Source organism: Pongo abelii, chromosome 9 (assembly GCF_028885655.2).
Source record: "Pongo abelii isolate AG06213 chromosome 9, NHGRI_mPonAbe1-v2.0_pri, whole genome shotgun sequence".
NCBI lineage: Eukaryota > Metazoa > Chordata > Mammalia > Primates > Hominidae > Pongo > Pongo abelii.
In genome coordinates this window covers 117695268-117713943 of record NC_071994.2, presented here as the reverse complement: position 1 = coordinate 117713943, position 18676 = coordinate 117695268, and the positions used below count along the sequence as shown (strand labels likewise).

The 18676-nt window shown below is 38.6% G+C and overlaps 1 protein-coding gene and 1 pseudogene across 1 annotated transcript in view; both read left to right on the top strand.

The window, feature by feature from the left end:
• The window catches only part of LOC100450146 (NXPE family member 1), a 28592-nt gene extending 24994 nt beyond the window's left edge, over positions 1–3598 (top strand). Inside the window, exons 5-6 of the mRNA XM_009247086.3 lie at positions 2443–2655; positions 3031–3598. Of these exons, the coding sequence (XP_009245361.3) occupies positions 2443–2655; positions 3031–3566 (749 nt within the window). The 3' untranslated portion in view covers positions 3567–3598. The remainder of the gene's footprint in view (positions 1–2442; positions 2656–3030) is intronic.
• An 894-nt stretch (positions 3599–4492) lies between these two features.
• On the top strand, positions 4493–12997 carry LOC100452629 (NXPE family member 2-like; annotated as a pseudogene).
• Positions 12998–18676: the final 5679 nt, after the last annotated feature.

Below are 18676 nucleotides of genomic sequence, written 5' to 3'. Positions count from 1 at the left end.
TTGCTTCAGGATGGGAGGGAGAGACTCTGGAGCCCATCCCTTCTGGGACCCGGCTCTGCAGATAATGTTACCAAAGCCTCGACAGAGCCCTGCCCTTCCCTGGGTCTTAGAGTGGGTCAGCCTAGTACAGGAAAACTTGTTTTTCTTTTTATATCTTCTGCTTCAACATATTCACAGGTTTTAAGAATTAGTATGTGGATATCTTTGGGGGACTATCAGTCTCCCTATCTAATCAAAAATATAATGGAATCTATTTCTCAGTGGGCAGGTCTATGCAAACCTACTGCCAAAGTTTGAGGAAGCTGAGAGGCCAAAGAAGAGTCTGACACATCCAGTTTCTCAGAAAGAAACATTTAGTAGGGACTTACAAGCAGAAGCCATGTTTACGTCTCCATTGTTGAGACAAGATGGTGGATCTCCACACCATTACCCCCAGACCCAGGGCTTACAGAGTATAAGGGAAGGGTGGTTCAGATGGGATGTACAGGACAATTGAAGTACAATACCACCAAGGCTGTTTGACCTAAGGGCAAGATTTACCATAAGTATCTGCTGTTATACAAGAAACACTAGATAAACTGGGGTTAATCAGGAGCCAACATAGCAGATTAGCATCTAAAATGGAGTTGCTTTTGCCTGATATACAGAATCCTGATATTATTACCCACATAGTGTTTAAAATGCTCAAGCCTATTCTAAAATTATTAAGTAAAATAAACCTGTAAGAGTAATCATAAGCAAATTTGTTATAAGTTTGAGATGTGGCAAAATGAATACCTGACACACACAGATTACACAACATAGGGTTTACAACAATACACTTAAAGGCTATGTTCTCAGCAAAGTGTGCCAGTACATTATTAGGATAAAGAATACTTAATAACTATGAATCTCAAGTTTCCAGGTCATGGTATTCAATCATCTAGGGTGCAATGCAATCAAGCCTCATAGAAACCCATCAATATCACACTGTAATTCCAACATAATTATAGGATTATACAAACTCCCTTTAGTAAGCCAAATCACCAGGACTTAAGAGCTATTCCAGGTGCACTTTCCAATTCTGCCACCAGCACCGTTTTACCACTTTGTCCATAGGTTACAAATACAATACAACCATGTAATGATGCACTATTCTGTGGACATAGGCAGCCAGAGACTGCAAGGCCTCTGAGGAACTAAGCAAGGAGGGTAAAGCAGAAACTGCTGATGGTTCCCCAAGATTCACTGCCTCCTCCTTCTTTAGTAATAGAAACCAGTTTGTGGCTAGACCCATGGCTATCCTTTCTTATATCTAGTTGTGGCCACGACTAAGTTTTTTTCAGGAGTGTGAGTGGGAAACTTCTAGGTCATGCTTTAAAAGCAAAACAACTGACCCTCCCTATCCATTTCTTCCCTTACTACTAGCCGAACTTTAGATATAATGGGAGAACGGCAAGAGCCAAGTTAGACCATGAGATTAAAGCCACATGGTAAGAATGTCATAGCCACAACACAGAAGGAACAAGAGTCCCTGACACCATGCAATGTCATATTAGCCCTGGCCTTCTCACTCCAGGCCTGTTATGTGAGACAGAAATAATCTTTTATTTTTAAGTCATTATTATCTTGGTCTTTCTTACAGCATTCAAACTGGTTTCCTATCCCATACAGAACGTAGTATCAGTACAGAAGTCCTCATAAAACAAATCCTAAAATACAAGGCATTGGCTCAGTGATGGGATGGCAGCATAGAGAGTGGCAAGGAAACATGACAGGAGAAATTGGATGTCCTTTGTTATGCCATAACAAGACATTTGCTGCACTGCTATCTACCTGTAATAGAAGGCAGACCATGCGCAAACAGAGCCTGAAACTCTAGGGAAACTTCCTAGAATATCTTAGAATATTGGTTTGTATTGGATGTTGCATGTTGCTTTTAGCAAAGTCTGGTTTTAAAAAAAATTGTCAAGCTAGGTGACTATTATACTATTTGAGGTTTTTATTTTTAATGTACATATTTTAAGCCATTTTTTGAACATGGAAACATTAAGATTATTCATTCCTTCATTAATGAAACAAAGGTAAAGAATTTTATACAACGGCACCAACTGGCAGACCACTAACATCATTCAGGTAAGAGACAAAGACAGAAGTCACCACAGAATCAGGAAAAAAGGATAGAACATCAAAGAAAGGATAGAACGTAAAGATTTAGCTAATGACCAAATTTAGCAGAAAAGGAATTAGATAGGAGGCAAGATGACTCAAAATCTCTTAAAGGAATAAACACAAGTGCCTGAAGCAAAGCCAATGATCAAAGAATGGGACTAGAAAGGGACAGAAAAAGGAACTAGGCATTACAGGGAGGGTGAAAGAGAGCAAGAAAATGTAGGACCAGGAAAGAAAGCTAGATGTCTAACTTACGCCAATAAAATCATTTATGAGTGTCTTTGTTACCAGAGAGTGAAAAAATAGAAGAGAAATGCCAAGTTGGAATGAAGCCTCCTGTCCCTGGTGGTTATACTTTACAAGGAAAATGGATAACAACATTTTGTAACCAGGTTCAGTTAGACACAATTAAGATAAATGGCTGTTTGAAAGGCAAACTCATTTACCTCCTGGGAGACTCTACGCTACGTCAGTGGATCTACTACTTACCCAAAGTTGTAAAAAGTAGGTAGTTACTTTATATTCTCTTAGAAATTCAGGCTGGTTTTAAAGTACTTTTAATGAGGTCTCTATTCTCTTGTTTGAGCTATTTTGTTTTTTACTTCATTTGGCTTTCTGGATTTGAAACTTTAAATTTAAAATGTATTTTATTCTTTCTTTCACAAGAAATGTTGGTCCTCTTTTAAAATTCCAGTGAAAACTTTACGTTTTTGATGGACATTTTACATGTATGAACTGGGAGTACTGTACCCTGGAGAGTAGAAAGGCTCCAGTGAGCAATTATCTAGGTCGGGTGTGTATTTTAAATGATAGGACATTCTTTTTCATGAATATTAACCATTATCTTCTATTTAAAACATCTATTTATTTTTTTATCAGCACTAAAGTTTTTTGATCTTCATGAAACTGGAATTTTTAAGAAACATGTGCTTCTGGATGCAGAAAGACACACTCAGATTCAATGGAAAAAACATAGCTATCCCTTCGTCACTTTCCAGCTCTACTCTCTGATAGATCATGATTATATCCCTCGGGAAATTGACCGGCTATCAGGTGACAAAAACACAGCCATCGTCATCACCTTTGGCCAGCACTTTAGACCATTTCCCATTGACATTTTTATTCGCAGGGCCATCGGTGTCCGAAAGGCTATTGAAAGACTGTTCCTAAGAAGCCCAACCACTAAAGTGATTATTAAGACAGAAAACATCAGGGAGATGCACATAGAGACAGAGAGGTTTGGAGACTTCCATGGTTATATTCACTATCTTATCATGAAGGATATTTTCAAAGACCTCAACGTGGGCATCATTGATGCCTGGGACATGACCATTGCATATGGCACTGATAATATCCACCCACCTGATCATGTGATTGGAAATCAGATTAACATGTTCTTAAACTACATTTGCTAAGGGATAAATACTATACAAAATCACTAGGAACCAATCTCTGCACATAATCCTACATGTATTGTAAAGTAAGTTTTATTCATTTTAAGAACTAAGGAAAATAAATTTAAAAGAATCTGTTTGGGAAGGAAGGCTATGTAAGGACAACGACAACTGATATGGGATGCAAAACTAAGAAAATCAGACATGAAGAATGACTATACCATGCCTGGTTCTGATGCTTGTTTAAAATATTAAAGAAGTTTTTTAAAAGCCATGTTATTAAGCTGATTTGAAAATATCTGTACAAATTCATGATGCTTTCTATTTCCAATATAGATATTTCCTAGCTCTGTCTATTGAAAAGGCCTAGAAGCAATGATAACCCATTAGCAATAATCACTCCTAGCACCATGACTGTGATCTCTAAGAACCCTTCCTCAATAAAAGAAAAGAGGCATCCTTGAAGGGAAGGCTGATTCCAGGACTGGAACAGAAAATATATATACCATGAGTCTGGACATCTTGTTACGCCAGAAAGCAAATAATCAAAGACAAATGGAATCATATCATGGAACAGAGGAGGTAACCCAAAGGAGTCTCTTCATTGGCCATAGATAGATTAGTTTTAGCATCAAAAAGACTAATAACTGCAGTTAATTGAAATACATAATACATAATACATAAGTATTATGAAATACATAATATATTGAAATACATAATATGACCATGAGGTCATAACAATACAAAAAGAGATACGCAAGAATAAAAGCAAAACCTCTCATGTGTCATAAGTGGAGCTGGCTAAACCCTTATTTTGAAAATTGGCCACAAAAGGGAAATATATGAACATTTATCCTCTTTCCTGTTAAAGAGAAAAATCAATAACCCTAATAGATAAGGGAAATTTCTTCTTTTTGGAAGAATTACAGCTAATGAATACAGAAAGAATGACAGAATTAGGAAAGCGCCATTTAAAAACTTCTACTCAAATAAGTAAGTAAGGCAGAGATCATCAGTGAATGAACTTTTTTAAAAGGTTTGATTGGAACTTTACTATGGATATAGCAGGCTGTCACTTCTGAATCCACTGCTCAAACTTAGCTTTATTAACTTTAAAGCTTTATTAACAGCAGGACAACTGGTCATTATGTCCTACATGATCTGATGCAATGTAAAGTATACAACACTACCTATGAAGGAGCGAGGTCTGTAAGAAAGATGCTCAATTTGGAAGTCATCAGTATATATAGGTGCCTGCTAAAAATGAGGAGATGGTAATATTTTCTCACACACAAAGGGAACTCTCATACACTCTTGGTGGGAATGTAAGTTGGTACAGCCATTATGGAAAACAGTATGGCAGTTCCTCTAAAAACAGAACTACCATATGGCCCAGCAATCCCTCTGCTGAGTATCCCAAAGGAAATGAAATCAGCACTTCATAGAGATATCTGCATTCTCATGCTCATTGCAGCATTATTCACAATAGCCAAGACAGAGAAACAACCTAAGTGCCCATCAACAGATGAACAGATAAATAATTTGCAGTATATATGTACAATGCAATATCATTCAGCCTTACAAAAGGAGATGCTGCTATATTTGCAATAACATGGGTGAACCTGGAGGACGTCATGCTAAGTAAAATAACAATATTGAAGGCAAGAAATAATACTGAAAGAAAAATATTGCTTGATCTCACTTATATATGGAACTTAAAAACTACACATAGAAACAGGGTAGAATGGTAGTTATCCAGGCTGGGAGGAAGAGAAAACGGGGACATGTAGGTCAAAGGGTACAAACTTGCAGTTTTACTGGATGAATGTCTAGAGAGCTAATGTACAGCATGAGAACTATAGTTAATATTGTATATGGAAAATTTGCTGAAAGACTAGATTTCAGGTATTCTACCTCAATTAAAAAGGTAATTGTGGCCAGGCACGGTGGCTCACGCCTGTAATGCCAGCACTTTGGGAGGCCAAAGCGGGTGGATCACGAGGTCAGGAGATCGAGACCACAGTGAAACCCCATCTCTACTAAAAATACAAAAAAAATTAGCCGGGCACGGTGGCGAGCGCCTGTAGTCCCAGCTACTCGGGAGGCTGAGGCAGGAGAATAGCGTGAACCCGGGAGGCGGAGCTTGCGGTGAGCCCAGACGGCACCACTGCACTCCAGCCTGGGCTACAGAGCGAGACTCCGTCTCAAAAAACAAACAAACAAACAAAAGGTAATTGTGCAGTGATGAATATGTTAATATATTGACTACAGTAATCATTTCACTATGCATATGTATATCAAAACATTACACTGTATACCTTAAATGTATGCAATAAAAAATATAAAAGATACATACATAAAATTTTTTAAATGTCCCACACACAAGACAAATACATGTTCAAATACATCAGTCTCTGAAGCCTCTGCACCACTCTACAAGCTGCTCCTTCTGACTAGAATGCCCTCCTGTCCCTCCTTCCATCTGTCAAACTCCCAATCACCCTTTAAAACCAGTTTGACTTATTTTCTTCTGTGAAGCTTTCCCTGACACCCCGAGAAAGAATAATGTTTCCACAGTGTTTTGTCATTTACCCCATAAAAGAAACAAAAACATGTATTTTTAAAAGTATCCATTATCTCTAATAGCTTGTAAACATCTTGAGGAAAGAGACTAAGTTTTGCTTCTTTTTCCCCCAAAGAGAACTTTATTAAAACATTTACCATCTCTTTAGAAAGAGGTTTTACCATCTCTTTAGAAAGTTCCAGAATCTACAAACAGGAATAAGTGTTAATGGGATAAGAACCAATGAGAGGACAGCATATGATGCTGAAATGTACTTTATTATTAATACGAATTCAATGGGCTCACAGAATGAACTCTTTTGCCAAACTGGGGGGAAAGCATTTTCTGTAAAACATCTTTAGAAAAATATGTATAATTTGAAAAATAGTTATCCAAATTTAACATTTGTCATATAAAAGGCTCATAAAATGTGTGTGGCTGTGTTTCTCAAGATTGTGGGCTCAATTCTGTCACCCCATCGGCAACCTTGGACACATTATGCCTAGACGTTCTGGTTTTGTTCTTGGGGTTAATAATGGTTGTGGTCTTATAAGAAAAGGAAATCTGGAAATCTTGTCCCTGTTATTAATACACATGTCGTTACTAATAAAAGTGGTTTGTTGATATGCTAAACAGGTTGAAAAAGCTGTCACTTTGCATGAAATTAACTAGGGAAATACTTCTTTATAGCATGAATATGTAAATGTTCAAAATTTCACAGTAAACTCAAGAAATTAATTTCTAGTTCTCTCACCTTGTATCCAATATAAGTGCAAATTAACTTACATTTAACCTTCCTGGGCTGAGGTAAGTAAATTTGCAAACACAGAGTTAAAAGCTTCCTTTTTATTCCCCAAAAACATTTCTGTTAATTCACAGCCCTTCCCTGGATGAGTCAAGATTTTTGACACTCTTGAGGTGTCACCACAGAGCAAAGGACACCTCAGAGCAAAGTGATGGTCTCCCCAATTCTCAATTACCCCTTCTATCTATTCAGTTTCCAACAATTAAGATTTCAATTTCCAAATATATCCAAAAGAGCTTCAGACATCCGGACAAGAACCCCATTCACAAAAACAAGGTGCTCTTTACATACAGTAAAAACATTCCCTTTTTGTCAAGGTTTATTTTTCCAGTCTTCACCTGAGGCAGGTAGCTGGCAGCATCTTCTTTAAAGATAGGATTTTCCTTCATTGAAATATTCCATGTGGCCCTTTGGCTATCTATGCATGTTTTACAGCCTAAAGGTATAACACTTAGAGCACAGTGCAATGGCTGTGGGGCCGAATGTGCTGAGCTAATTCTAAAGTTTTCTGTACCTCTCAGCAGATCTCGGAGAGGCAAGGCAGATGTTGCTGAGCACAGTGATTCCCGCCACTGCTCCTGGTCTCAAAGCCTGAATTGTGTTAATTGCAGCTCTTGGTAAGGAAAAAGGAGTGCTGGTGTGAAGATAAGCACCAAAATAGCAGAGGGCCACATTCAACCCAAAATTTATACCCAGAGGGTGGGAACACTTGAGTTCCATCATTGCATACTACAGAGCCTGCTCCAACCTCACAGGAAGCCAAGACATCCAGGCACCTATGCACCTTGTGAACCTGTTCCCAGCATTCTTAAGGGTCACTTTGTAATCCATGGCATGTGCCTCCCCCTGGTACTTGTGTGGCTATAACAAAGAGGAGGACTAGCAGATGCAAAGCTGTGGGAGCAGAGCCACCAGGGGTGCAGCTGGGACCTCCATCAGGGCATGGTTTATGAAGGCCCCTAAATGGTCTGTGTGCCACCTTGATGTCAGTTTCCCACCAAGCCTCCTTCTCCCCTTACTTCCTGACCCCCAACCTCTGGTTTCTCAATTCTCTTCCAACTCACCAGAGTGGAGGAAGCATCCTTCATGGAGATGCACAGCTGTGATCCCAGCTCCATGATTGGAACCATTTTATTCATCTTTAGTCCTTAGCACTGGGCCCAGTACATAGTAGGAAGCAATAAATATTTGTCAAATAAGTGATGCTGTATCTCTGTGTATCTAGAACATGACATAAAACAGAAGATAAATGGTAGTGTACATAAAAAAGGGACACAGCACATTTCAGAAATTAATCAAAAATAAATTTTCTGTGAACTGAGAGAAGAATCAAAATAAAACAGAGTAGCATCATGATCATCTACGAACAAGGGACCAAAATGCTGTGTTTATAGTGAGAATAATCATGGAAACTTCTTTCCACCTCCTGATTTCTGGGTAAGAGAGGAGGGATATGGAGTTGACATTATTGTGTAGGGAAGGGACAAATAATCTAAGAAGCAGGAAACCTGGGTCTTCCAAAAAATTTACATACAGCCACTAATTGCCTTGTCTTCAAGTTCCCTCCTTTTTGATTATGCTAATGATACGTACTGAGAACCTGAAAGATCCCAATGGAGAAGACATTGAAGCAGCTGTAAGGAAGAACAAGGTTCTGGTCTGAGAATCATTTATTCAATAAACATGGATTTACTCATCAACTATTACATGGTAGGCCTTGAGATGAGGACACAGTGCTGAACAGGACAGGTGTGGTCCCTGTCCTCATTAACGATGATATAAAGAGAATACCAGTAAGTATCAGGCTATTGCAAAACTGCATGATGCCCGCTATGGAAGGGTGCCAGGGTGAACACATGGGTCACCCACCCCAGGGATGGGGGCTTGGGGAAAGTGTCCCAGAGGAAGTGATATCTAAGCCAAGACTAGAAGAAGTAGGACTCAGGGAGGCAGAAGAGAAGGGACAGAGAAAGTAACCCAGAGGGAAAGGTGGGAAAGCATTCCGGAAGGAACAGCATGTACAAAAGGGACCATCTTTTCATGTGGCTTTGTGTCCAGTTCCTCTCCTTGCATGTGCTCTTATTTTCAGATAAGATGATTTGTAAAATAATGTGGCACTTCTGTTAAGGCTCATTATATAGATCATTTTTACAACTGTCAGAATTCCAAAAAAGTTTTTCGATAATAATAACAATAATAAGGCTTACTTTCTCCACTTATGGAATAAAATCTATCTCAGAATTCAATCTATCCCAGGTCAGACCAAGAGCATAGCATTAAATTATCTGGTGATGAATTATGGACATGTAGGTTTTTATTAATTGGGAAAGATTTGATACTCCGTCACTGTATCTATAATTTTGTAACCTGAGAGACCAAGGTAAGTAAGCAAGATGGATAGAGTTAAATCTGTTTTCTCTTAACTTGTGACTCCTACTAAATTTTGAATTGCTCTTGAGTAGGCTCTTGAGTGTCCTACCCTTGCCTGAATGTCCCTACTACACCTAGTATAAGACAGATCTGGTCCAGGAGCTTTTGTGTGCTCCTCAGTCTCTCCACCAACCCTAGGATTGCATTCAAGTAAAATTAACAGCAACAGCGCACCCCCACCCCAAACACAACTGGGAGCAGAAACGTTAGATCACAGGCTTAGCAACAAACTGTCTGGATTTGAATTTTGACTCTGGTAGTTATTAATTGTGTGGCTATAGGCAAACTACTTAACATCTTCTTGCTTAATTGCCTAATCTGTAAAAGGAATATAAGATAGGATTAACCTCATAGCATCTATTGTTTGCCTCATATTCACTGAATGATCAGGTATCTGGCTAAATCTTCGTCTTTTCCCAAAACCCTTCCATTAGGTCCCCTCTAAATCAATTCAAAATTGAAGCTTTATGGTGAATTTTCTTTTGAAATACCAGTACCTGCAAATCTAATGTGTTTTGACAACCCACTTTGAGGGCCACACCTTGAACCTTGTTATCACCTGAATTGCTCTACTTCAGAAAGACTGCCCTTTCATACTTACTTTCTAACCACAGCGTCTTACTCTTCTTTATTTCCTATAAGCTCATTCTCATTGCACCTCCCAGAAATTCTGAATTCAGTCACAGATTCAGTAAACAAAAATAGATCGAATGCCAGGCACTGTTTCCTTGTTTCTTCCCTTTTCTTTCATCTTATCACATCCCTTCTGGTTCCAATTTCCTTTTCTTCCCAACCAGGGCCCTACAGTTAATTATTTGAACTATTTTCTCTGCTACACCCTCAAATTCTCTGAACACATGTTTTTCTGTTTGAAGTCTCAGTTTCCTCGAAGGAAAGCATATATTAATTCTTAATTTGTCTCTTGGATAGTTTCATCTTTCTGAAGGTTAAAGAAGTAATAAGCAAAATTGTTTCTCTAGATCTTGTACATTACTGGAGGTTACAAGTTAATTTGTATTCTCACCTCATACCACATATCAAATAGATCCCAGGTTATTTAAAGATTCAACTTTTTTAAAAATCCAACTATTACAACAAACTCAGGGGATATAGTTCTCATAAGCTCTTCTTTAAAAAAAATAAAATAAAAGACTAGCTTCAGCTAAACAGGAGATAAATGATAAAGACTCTTAGAAACAAAATAATGACAAGTACTGAATCCACTTAATTATAGTACTAACCAAAGAACAAAATAAAACAAAACTATGGATATTATAAAGGGAAAACAATGTAAATATTATACACTATGACAATACAGAAATGTTGTAAATAAAAAAAGTTGGTGAAGGACAGGTGAAGATACTTCCTTAACATTTTTGGCCTCATTTTAAAAGATATTACTTAATATATTAACAAGATACATATAAATATACAGTTTATTAAAACATGCTTTTAAGAAAATAGATGTGAACACAAAGATAAATTAGCAAAAAAACACAGTCATAGAGAGGAAAAAGTTGGAGCAAGGAAGTATAAATAAATATTTTGGTCACTGTTTATGCTAGGGAGTCAATAAACACTGCTGAATAAAGAAAAGATGAAGTATTTTATGTAAATATATATATAAATTTGTATGTTATGTAAAGAAAATCACAGCTGGACATGGTGGTTCATGCTTCTAATCCCTATACTTTGGGAGACTGAGGTGGGAGGATCACTTCAGCCCAGGAGTTTGAGACCAGCCTGGGCAACATAGTGAGACCTCATTCCTACAAAGTATCAAAAAATTAGCTGGGTGTTGTGGTGCATGCTGATGGTCCCAGCTACCTGGGAGGCTAAGGCAGGAGAATCATTTGAGCCCAGGAGATGGAGGCTGCAGTGAGCCATGATTGTGTCACTGCACTCCAGCCTGGGCGATAGTGTGGTCCTGTCTCAAAAAAGAAAGAAAGAAAGAAAATCACTAGAACAAAAACACAAACCTTTCTATTTTTCAGAACAGGGCATGCTTTTAAGCTTCAATGTAGTAATTCCATTTCCCAGATGCAAATACACGATTATACTTTCAATACTGTAATAGCAAAAGATTAAGAAAATCTATACATCCAGCAATGAGAGACTGCTTAAATAATCCATACAGTAGAATGCTGTGCATCCATCTTAATGGATGACTGAGGGAGTTCAGTATGTAGTGAAATGAAAAGACATTCAAAATATGTCATTACATAAAAAAGCAAGGCACAGAACAATGCATTTTATGTAAAAAAGAAAATATATGTGATATATGCATGTACACATACATATGTACACATAGACTCTAGAAAGGTATTTATAAGGAGGATAAGAGTGATTAATTTGGGGAGTAAAACTATGTGGCAAGAGACAGGAATGAAAGAGAAATTTATTTCCACACTTCATTCTTTTGTGTCTTTTGAGTTTTGTAGTTTTGTACCATGTTCACATGATACCGATTCAAAATTTAATGAATTTTTACAAAAAAAGTCTTTGCATTTCACAGTTGAAAATGTTAATTTTTTCATTATTATTTTTCCTTTCATTCTATTAAGACTCAGAAGTACTGCAATATTTCTTAATTACTTCTTTCAATTTACTATTGTAACCATTTTTAAATCAAATAATTTTTTCTTAGCCATATATTTTTAGGTTCAATGGGTTTTTTAAATGGGTTTTTACCATCCTATGGAATAAGTGGTTAAAGTACAAATGGAACAACTGACTTATGTGATTTACTCAAAACTTTCAGCATTTTAATTATGGCCAATTTTTAGATTGAACACTTCAGTAGTTATATATGAATAAAGATATAAATGCATTATTAAGGTTAATGAAATAAGGACAGGTTCAGCTTCATACACATAATAGGTCACATTCTTTGCCATTTCAGTTTTGGTGAGGACAAGAGATGCCTATCTTTCTTCATCACAGGGATACCTTCCTAATATTCTCTCCTACCACGAAGCACCACTGTGTCCAGAAGTTTCAGCAGCAGAGACTAAGCTAAGAATAAAGGAAATCATGGAGAAACTAGACCAGCTGATCCCACCCAGACCTTTCACCCACATGAACACGACCACCAGTGCTGCACACAGCACAGCCACCATCCTTAACCCTCGAGACACGCACTACAGCGGGGACCAACTGGACATCCTGCTGGAGGTGAGAGACCACTTGGGACATAGGAAGCAATATGGCAGGGATTTCCTGAGGGCCAGGATGTCCTCCCTAGCCCTGATGGCAGGTGCTTCAGGAAAGGTGAACAACTTCAACAATGGCACCTAACTGGTCAGATTCACTTCGTTCGGGGCCGGGGGCCAGATACCCCTGTCTCTGCTGCTCACCCACCCCAGTGAAGGAGCATTGACTCTCTGGGGGGCGAGACACCAAGACTGTGACAGGATCATCTTCACGGGCCAGTTTTCCAGCGGCACCTCTCAGGTCAATACTGATTGCACTCTGGTTTCAAACTCAAGTGCTGAATTGTGCCAGTACCTGCATACCCAAGAAGTCTTCTATGGCATGAGGCCTCAACGTGTTCCCTGAGAGGCCCTGGCCCATGTGACTACCAGAGACACTGCACAGAAGGGCAGAGCCTTTCACACAAGATTAAACAATCCTTCCAACACAATGTTCAAGTAGACAGGATGCTTTCCTGTTAACAACTGCCCCAATCACTTTAATTAACAGTGAACACGGCAATCTTTGTGTCCAAATACACATTGGGTACCAGCCTTGTTCTCCCGAAGGCCACAGTCCTATCAGGTGACCTTCCCCACACAGCTGCTCTCTTTAGTCCTTCAAGCCTGAGGATGGATGGCTCCCGACTGTCACGAGCCCCAGAGTGCTGCATCACCTCTTGTTGGTGTCCTTCAATTCCATTCTTTATTAAACTTATGTGGCTACCAAGTTTGACACTAACATCCATTTCCTGCTGGGACCCTGACTGACCCCGAGGAAGCTTCATGTGACATATACTGAAAGTGTTCACAAAACTGACAGAAGACAACATGGCTGGGAATTAGACGGGGGGAAAGTGATGAAAGATGAGGCAGGAAGGTGTCCAGGGCCAGCCGGATCATGGAAAATCTGTTAAAGGAGTTTGGATTTTATTTCAAGTAAAACAGGAAGCTATCTAAGCATCTCATTCAGAAACATTTTTCTTATTAACTTGTATTTTATTGAACTTATACATACACATTATCCAAAACATCAAATTGAGCTAACCAAAGCATCAACTATACCAAAAAAATCCCAGCACTTTCTACCATGCTCTCCCCTCCCCCAGATGCAACCACTTTGAATTATTTTAACTGTTTTAAACTATGATATAAGTCTGTTTTGCATTGCTATAAAGGAATACCCAAGAGTGGGTAATTTATAAAGGAAAGAGGTTCATTTGGCTTATGGTCCCACAGGCTGTATAAACATGGCACCAGCATCTGCTTCTGACAAGGCCTCAGGAAACTTCCACTCATGGAAAGCAAAGGAGGACCCAGCATGTCACATGGCAGGAGAGGGAGCAGGAGAGAGAGGAGGTGCCAGGCTCCCTTAAACAACCTGCTCTCACCTGAACTCAGTACCACTCAAAGCCACAGGGAGGACACCAACCCATTCGTGAGGGATCAGCCCCCATGAGCCAAACACCTTTCACCAGGCCCCACCTCCAACATTGGGGATCGCATTTCAACATGAGATTTGGAGGGGATAAATATCCGAACCATACCAACTATTTACCACCACACTTTCTAAATATCGTGCTTATGTATCTTCTTCAGCTACATGAATCTCAGTTTTCTGAACAAATGATGAGTTGCTATCTTTTAGGTGAAAGAGGCCCAGAGGCAATCCAGGGCTGAGACAGCAGCTAGCTCCCCATTACGCCATCAAGGACCTCTCTGAGACCCCTCTTTCTGCTCAGCCTCCTTGACATGTGACTTTCTTTCTCATGCTTATGGCCTCAGAGTCTCAAGAGAGATGTACTCCCTCTGGCTATGCAACTGTGTTCCAGGCAAGAAGAGGAAGGGCAAAGAGTGAGAGGCGAAGGCATGTTCCAGGCACATCTGCTCACTTCTAACAAGGCTTCCTAGAAGCCCCACCCAGTGACTTCTGATCATGCAGCACTGGCCAGAATGTGTAACACAACCACTCTTAGTGGCAATAAAAGCAGGAAAATTCACATATTTTTTCCAGTAAGCATATTGCCACCCTACATTGTTAGTAGGAAGGATTCTGAGTAGGTCGCCAACAATGTTTACAACACTGTTATTTCTTGGTTTATCCATCTTGGTATTTTCTATTAATTTCCTAGGTTGGTAGTAGAAGATTTCATTCTCTTCACACAGTTCATTTTCCTTTACTACATTTTCTCATTACAGTTATGTACAGTTTTTAAATCAAGTTAGTGTTTGCATTACTAATTAAATTTTAATATCTGTTGAGCCAAGTAGTACACCTTCCTTTCTCTGCCCAAAAAATGTATAAATTTTTTGTTTTACTAAAATTAATAATTGTCTTTTTTATTTGCTTGGTTTTCTATGTATTTATCTTTAATTTGTTGACATCCTGTATCATATCTGCCAAATTTCTCCAAATTTTATTTTCCAAAATACCAGCACTATCAGATAATGTGCCAAGTCTCTCTTTATGCCTGCAGAAATCTTTCCCAGAATCCTTTGTTAATGTATTCCTGTTGGCAATGATTGCTTTCTAACCGTGGATCAGCTATCAACATGGGACTCCTTCACCACTACCCTAGGAAACATCTATTGGTTTCACTGCTCACTTGGCCCAAGCATATCTTCTAAAAACTTTCTAAGAAAGGGAAGAAAGGCTGGGTGTGGTGGCTCACACCTGTAATCCTAGCATTTGGGAGCCTAAGGCAGGAGAATCACTTTGAGACCAGCTTGGGCAACAAAGGGAGACCCATCTCGACAAAAAAAAAATCAAAAATTAGCTGGGCATGGTGGTGTGCACCTGTAGTCCCAGCTACTTGGGAAGCTAAAGTGGGAGGATCACATAAGCCTAGGAGTTCGAGGCTGCAGTGAGCTATGACTATGATCACACCACTGCACTCCAGCCTGGGTGACAGAGCAAGACCCTGTCTCAAATAAATACATAAAATGGAAAGAAAATTTTATTTTTACTTCTTACATATCTAAAAATGTATTCATTCTACCTTTACATTTGTTGGATTATTTGGTTGGGTTTAGATTTTTAGATTTATAATAATTTTCCACCAGAACTTTAAAGTCTATTACTTGCTGGTTTTTTGTTAACTACAGAGTTCAGTGCCATTATAATTGATAATACATGCTATGTTATCTGTTTTTCTCTCTTCTTTCTTCTTAAAATCATCTCTTTATAATGGTGTTATAACATGACTTTGGGTAGGTAGGATTAGGGACTCTTACTCTTTTTTAACTTTTATTTTAAGTTCAGGGTATATGTGCAGGTTTATTACATAGGTAAGCTTGTGTCATGGGAGTTTGTTGTACAGATTATTTAATCACCCAGGTATTAAGCCTAGTACCCAATAGTTATTTTTCCTCATCCTCTTTCCCTCCTCCCACCCTCCACCCTCCACCCTCCAATAGGCCCCTGTGTGTGTTGTCCCCCTCTATGTGTCCATGTGTCTTCGTCACTTAGCTTCCACTTATAAGTGAGAACATGTGGTATCTGGTTTTCTGTTTCTGTGTTAGTTTGCTAAGGATAATGGCCTCCAGCTCTATCCAAGTCCCTGCAAAGGGTCTTGATCTCATTCTTTTTTATGGCTACATAGTATTCCATGGTGTATATGTACCACATTTTATTTAGCCAGTCTATCACTGATGGGCATTTGGGTTGATTCCATGTCTTTGCTATTGTGAGTAGTGTCGCAATGAGCATATGCATGCATGTGTCTTTATAACGGAATGATTTATATTCCTTTGGGTATATACTCAGTAATGGCACTGCTGGGTCGATTGGTATTTCTATGTTTAGGTCTTTAAGGAATTGTCACACTGTCTTCCACAATGGCTGAACTAATTTACACTCCCACTAACAGTGTAAAAGCATTCCTTTTTCTCCACAATCTTGCTGGCATCTGTTGTTGTTTTTTATTTGTTTGATTGTTTTGACTTTTTGTAATAGCCATTCTGACTGGGGTGAGATGGTATCTCACTGTGGTTTTGATTTGCATTTCTCTAATAATTAGTGATATTGAGCTTTGTTTTCATGTTTGTTGGCCACATGTGTGTCTTCTTTTGAAAAGTGTCTCTTCATGTCCTTTGCTCACTTTTTAAGGGGGTTGATTTTTTTCTTGTAATTTGTTTAAGTTCCTTATAAATGCTGGATATTAAACCTTTGTCAGATGCATCATTTGCAAAAATTTTCTCTCATTCTGTAGGTTGTCTGCTTACTCTGTTGATAGGGTTTGTTTTTGTTTTTGTTTTTTGCTGTGCTATTTAGTTTAGTTAGATCCCATTTGTCAATTTTTGCTTTTGTTGCAATTGCTTTTGGAATCTTCATCATGAAATCTTTGCCTGTGCCTATGTCGTGAATGGTATTGCCTAGATTTTCTTCTAATGTTTTTATAGTTTGGGGTTTTACATTTAAAGATGGTTTTTAATCCATCTTGAGACAATTTTTGTATAAGGTGTAAGGAAGGAGTCCAGTTTCGATCTTCTGCATATGGCTAGCCAGCTATCCCAGCACCATTTATTGAATAGGGAATCCTTTCTCCATTACTTGTTCCTGTCAGACTTGTCAAAGATCAGATGGTTGTAGGTATGCGGTCTTATTTCTGAGTTCTCTATTCTGTGCCATTGGTCTGTGTGTATGTTCTTATACCAATACCTTGCTGTTTTGGTTACTGTAGCCCTGTAGTATAGTTTGCAGTCAGGTAGCATGATGCCTCCAGTTTGTTCTTTTTGCTTAGGATTGCCTTGGCTATTCAGGCTCACTTTTGGTTTCATACAAATTTTAAAATAGTTTTTTCTAGTTCTGTGAAGAATCTCAATGGTTGTTGACTAGGAATAGTATTGAATCTACAAATTGCTTTGGGAAGTATGGCCATTTAACAATATTGACTCTTCCTATACATGAGCATGAAATGTTTTGCCATTTGTTTGTGTCTGCTCTGATTTCTTTGAGCAATGTTTTGTAGTTCTCCTTGTAGAGGTCTTTCACCTCCCTAGTTAGGTGTATTCGTAGGTATCTTATTCTTTTTGTGGCAGTTGTGAACGGGAGTTTGTACCTGTTTTGGCTCTTGGCTTGACTGTTGTTGCTGTGTAGGAATGCTAGTGATTTTTTGTGCATTGATTTTGTAACCTGAGACTTTGCTGAAGTTCTTTAACAGCTTAAGAAGCTTTTGGGCTGAGGCTACGGGGTTTTCTAGATATAGGATCATGTTGTCTGCAAACAGGGATAGTATGACTTCCTCCCTTTCTATTTGGATGCCCTTTATTTATTTCTCTTGCTTCATTACCCTGGCCAGGACTTCCAATACTATGTTGAATAGGAGTGGTGAGAGAGAGCATCCTTGTCTTGTGTTGGTTTTCAAGGGGAATGCTTCCAGCTTTTGCCCATTCACTATGATGTTGGCTGTGGGTTTGTCATTTATGGCTCTTATTTTGAGGTATGTTCCTTCAATATCTAGTTTGTTGAGAGTTTTTAACATGAATGGATGTTGAATTTTATGAAAAGCCTTTTCCACATTTATTGAGATAATCATGTGGTTTTTGTCTTTATCTCTTTTATGTGATGAATCACATTTATTGATTTGTGTGTGTTGAACTAACCTTGCATCCCAGGGATAAAGCCTACTTAATCATGGTGGATAAGCTTTTTGATGTGCTGCTGTATTTGATTTGCAAGTATTTTGTTCCAAGATTTTTGCATCGATGTTCATCAAGAATATTGGCCTGAAGTTTTCTTTTTTTGTTGTTGTTGTCTCTCTACCAGGTTTTGGTATCAGGATGAAGCTGGCCTCATAGAATGAGGGAGGGTCCCTCCTCCTCAATTTCTTGGAATAGTTTCAGTAGGAATGGTACCAGCTCTTGTTTGTACATCTGGTAGAATTCACCTATGAATCTGTCTGGTCCTGAGCTTTTTTTTTTTTTTTTTTTTTTGTGTTGTTGGTTGGCAGGCTATTTATTATCACTGCCTCAATTTCAGAGCTTGTTACTGGTCTGTTCAGGGATTCAATTTCTTCCTGGTTCAGTCTTGGGAGTGTGTATGTGTCCAGGAATTTATCCATTTCTTTTAGATTTTCTAGTTTATGTGCATAGAAGTGTTTATAATATTCTGTGGTGATCGTTTGTATTTCTTATGGGTCAG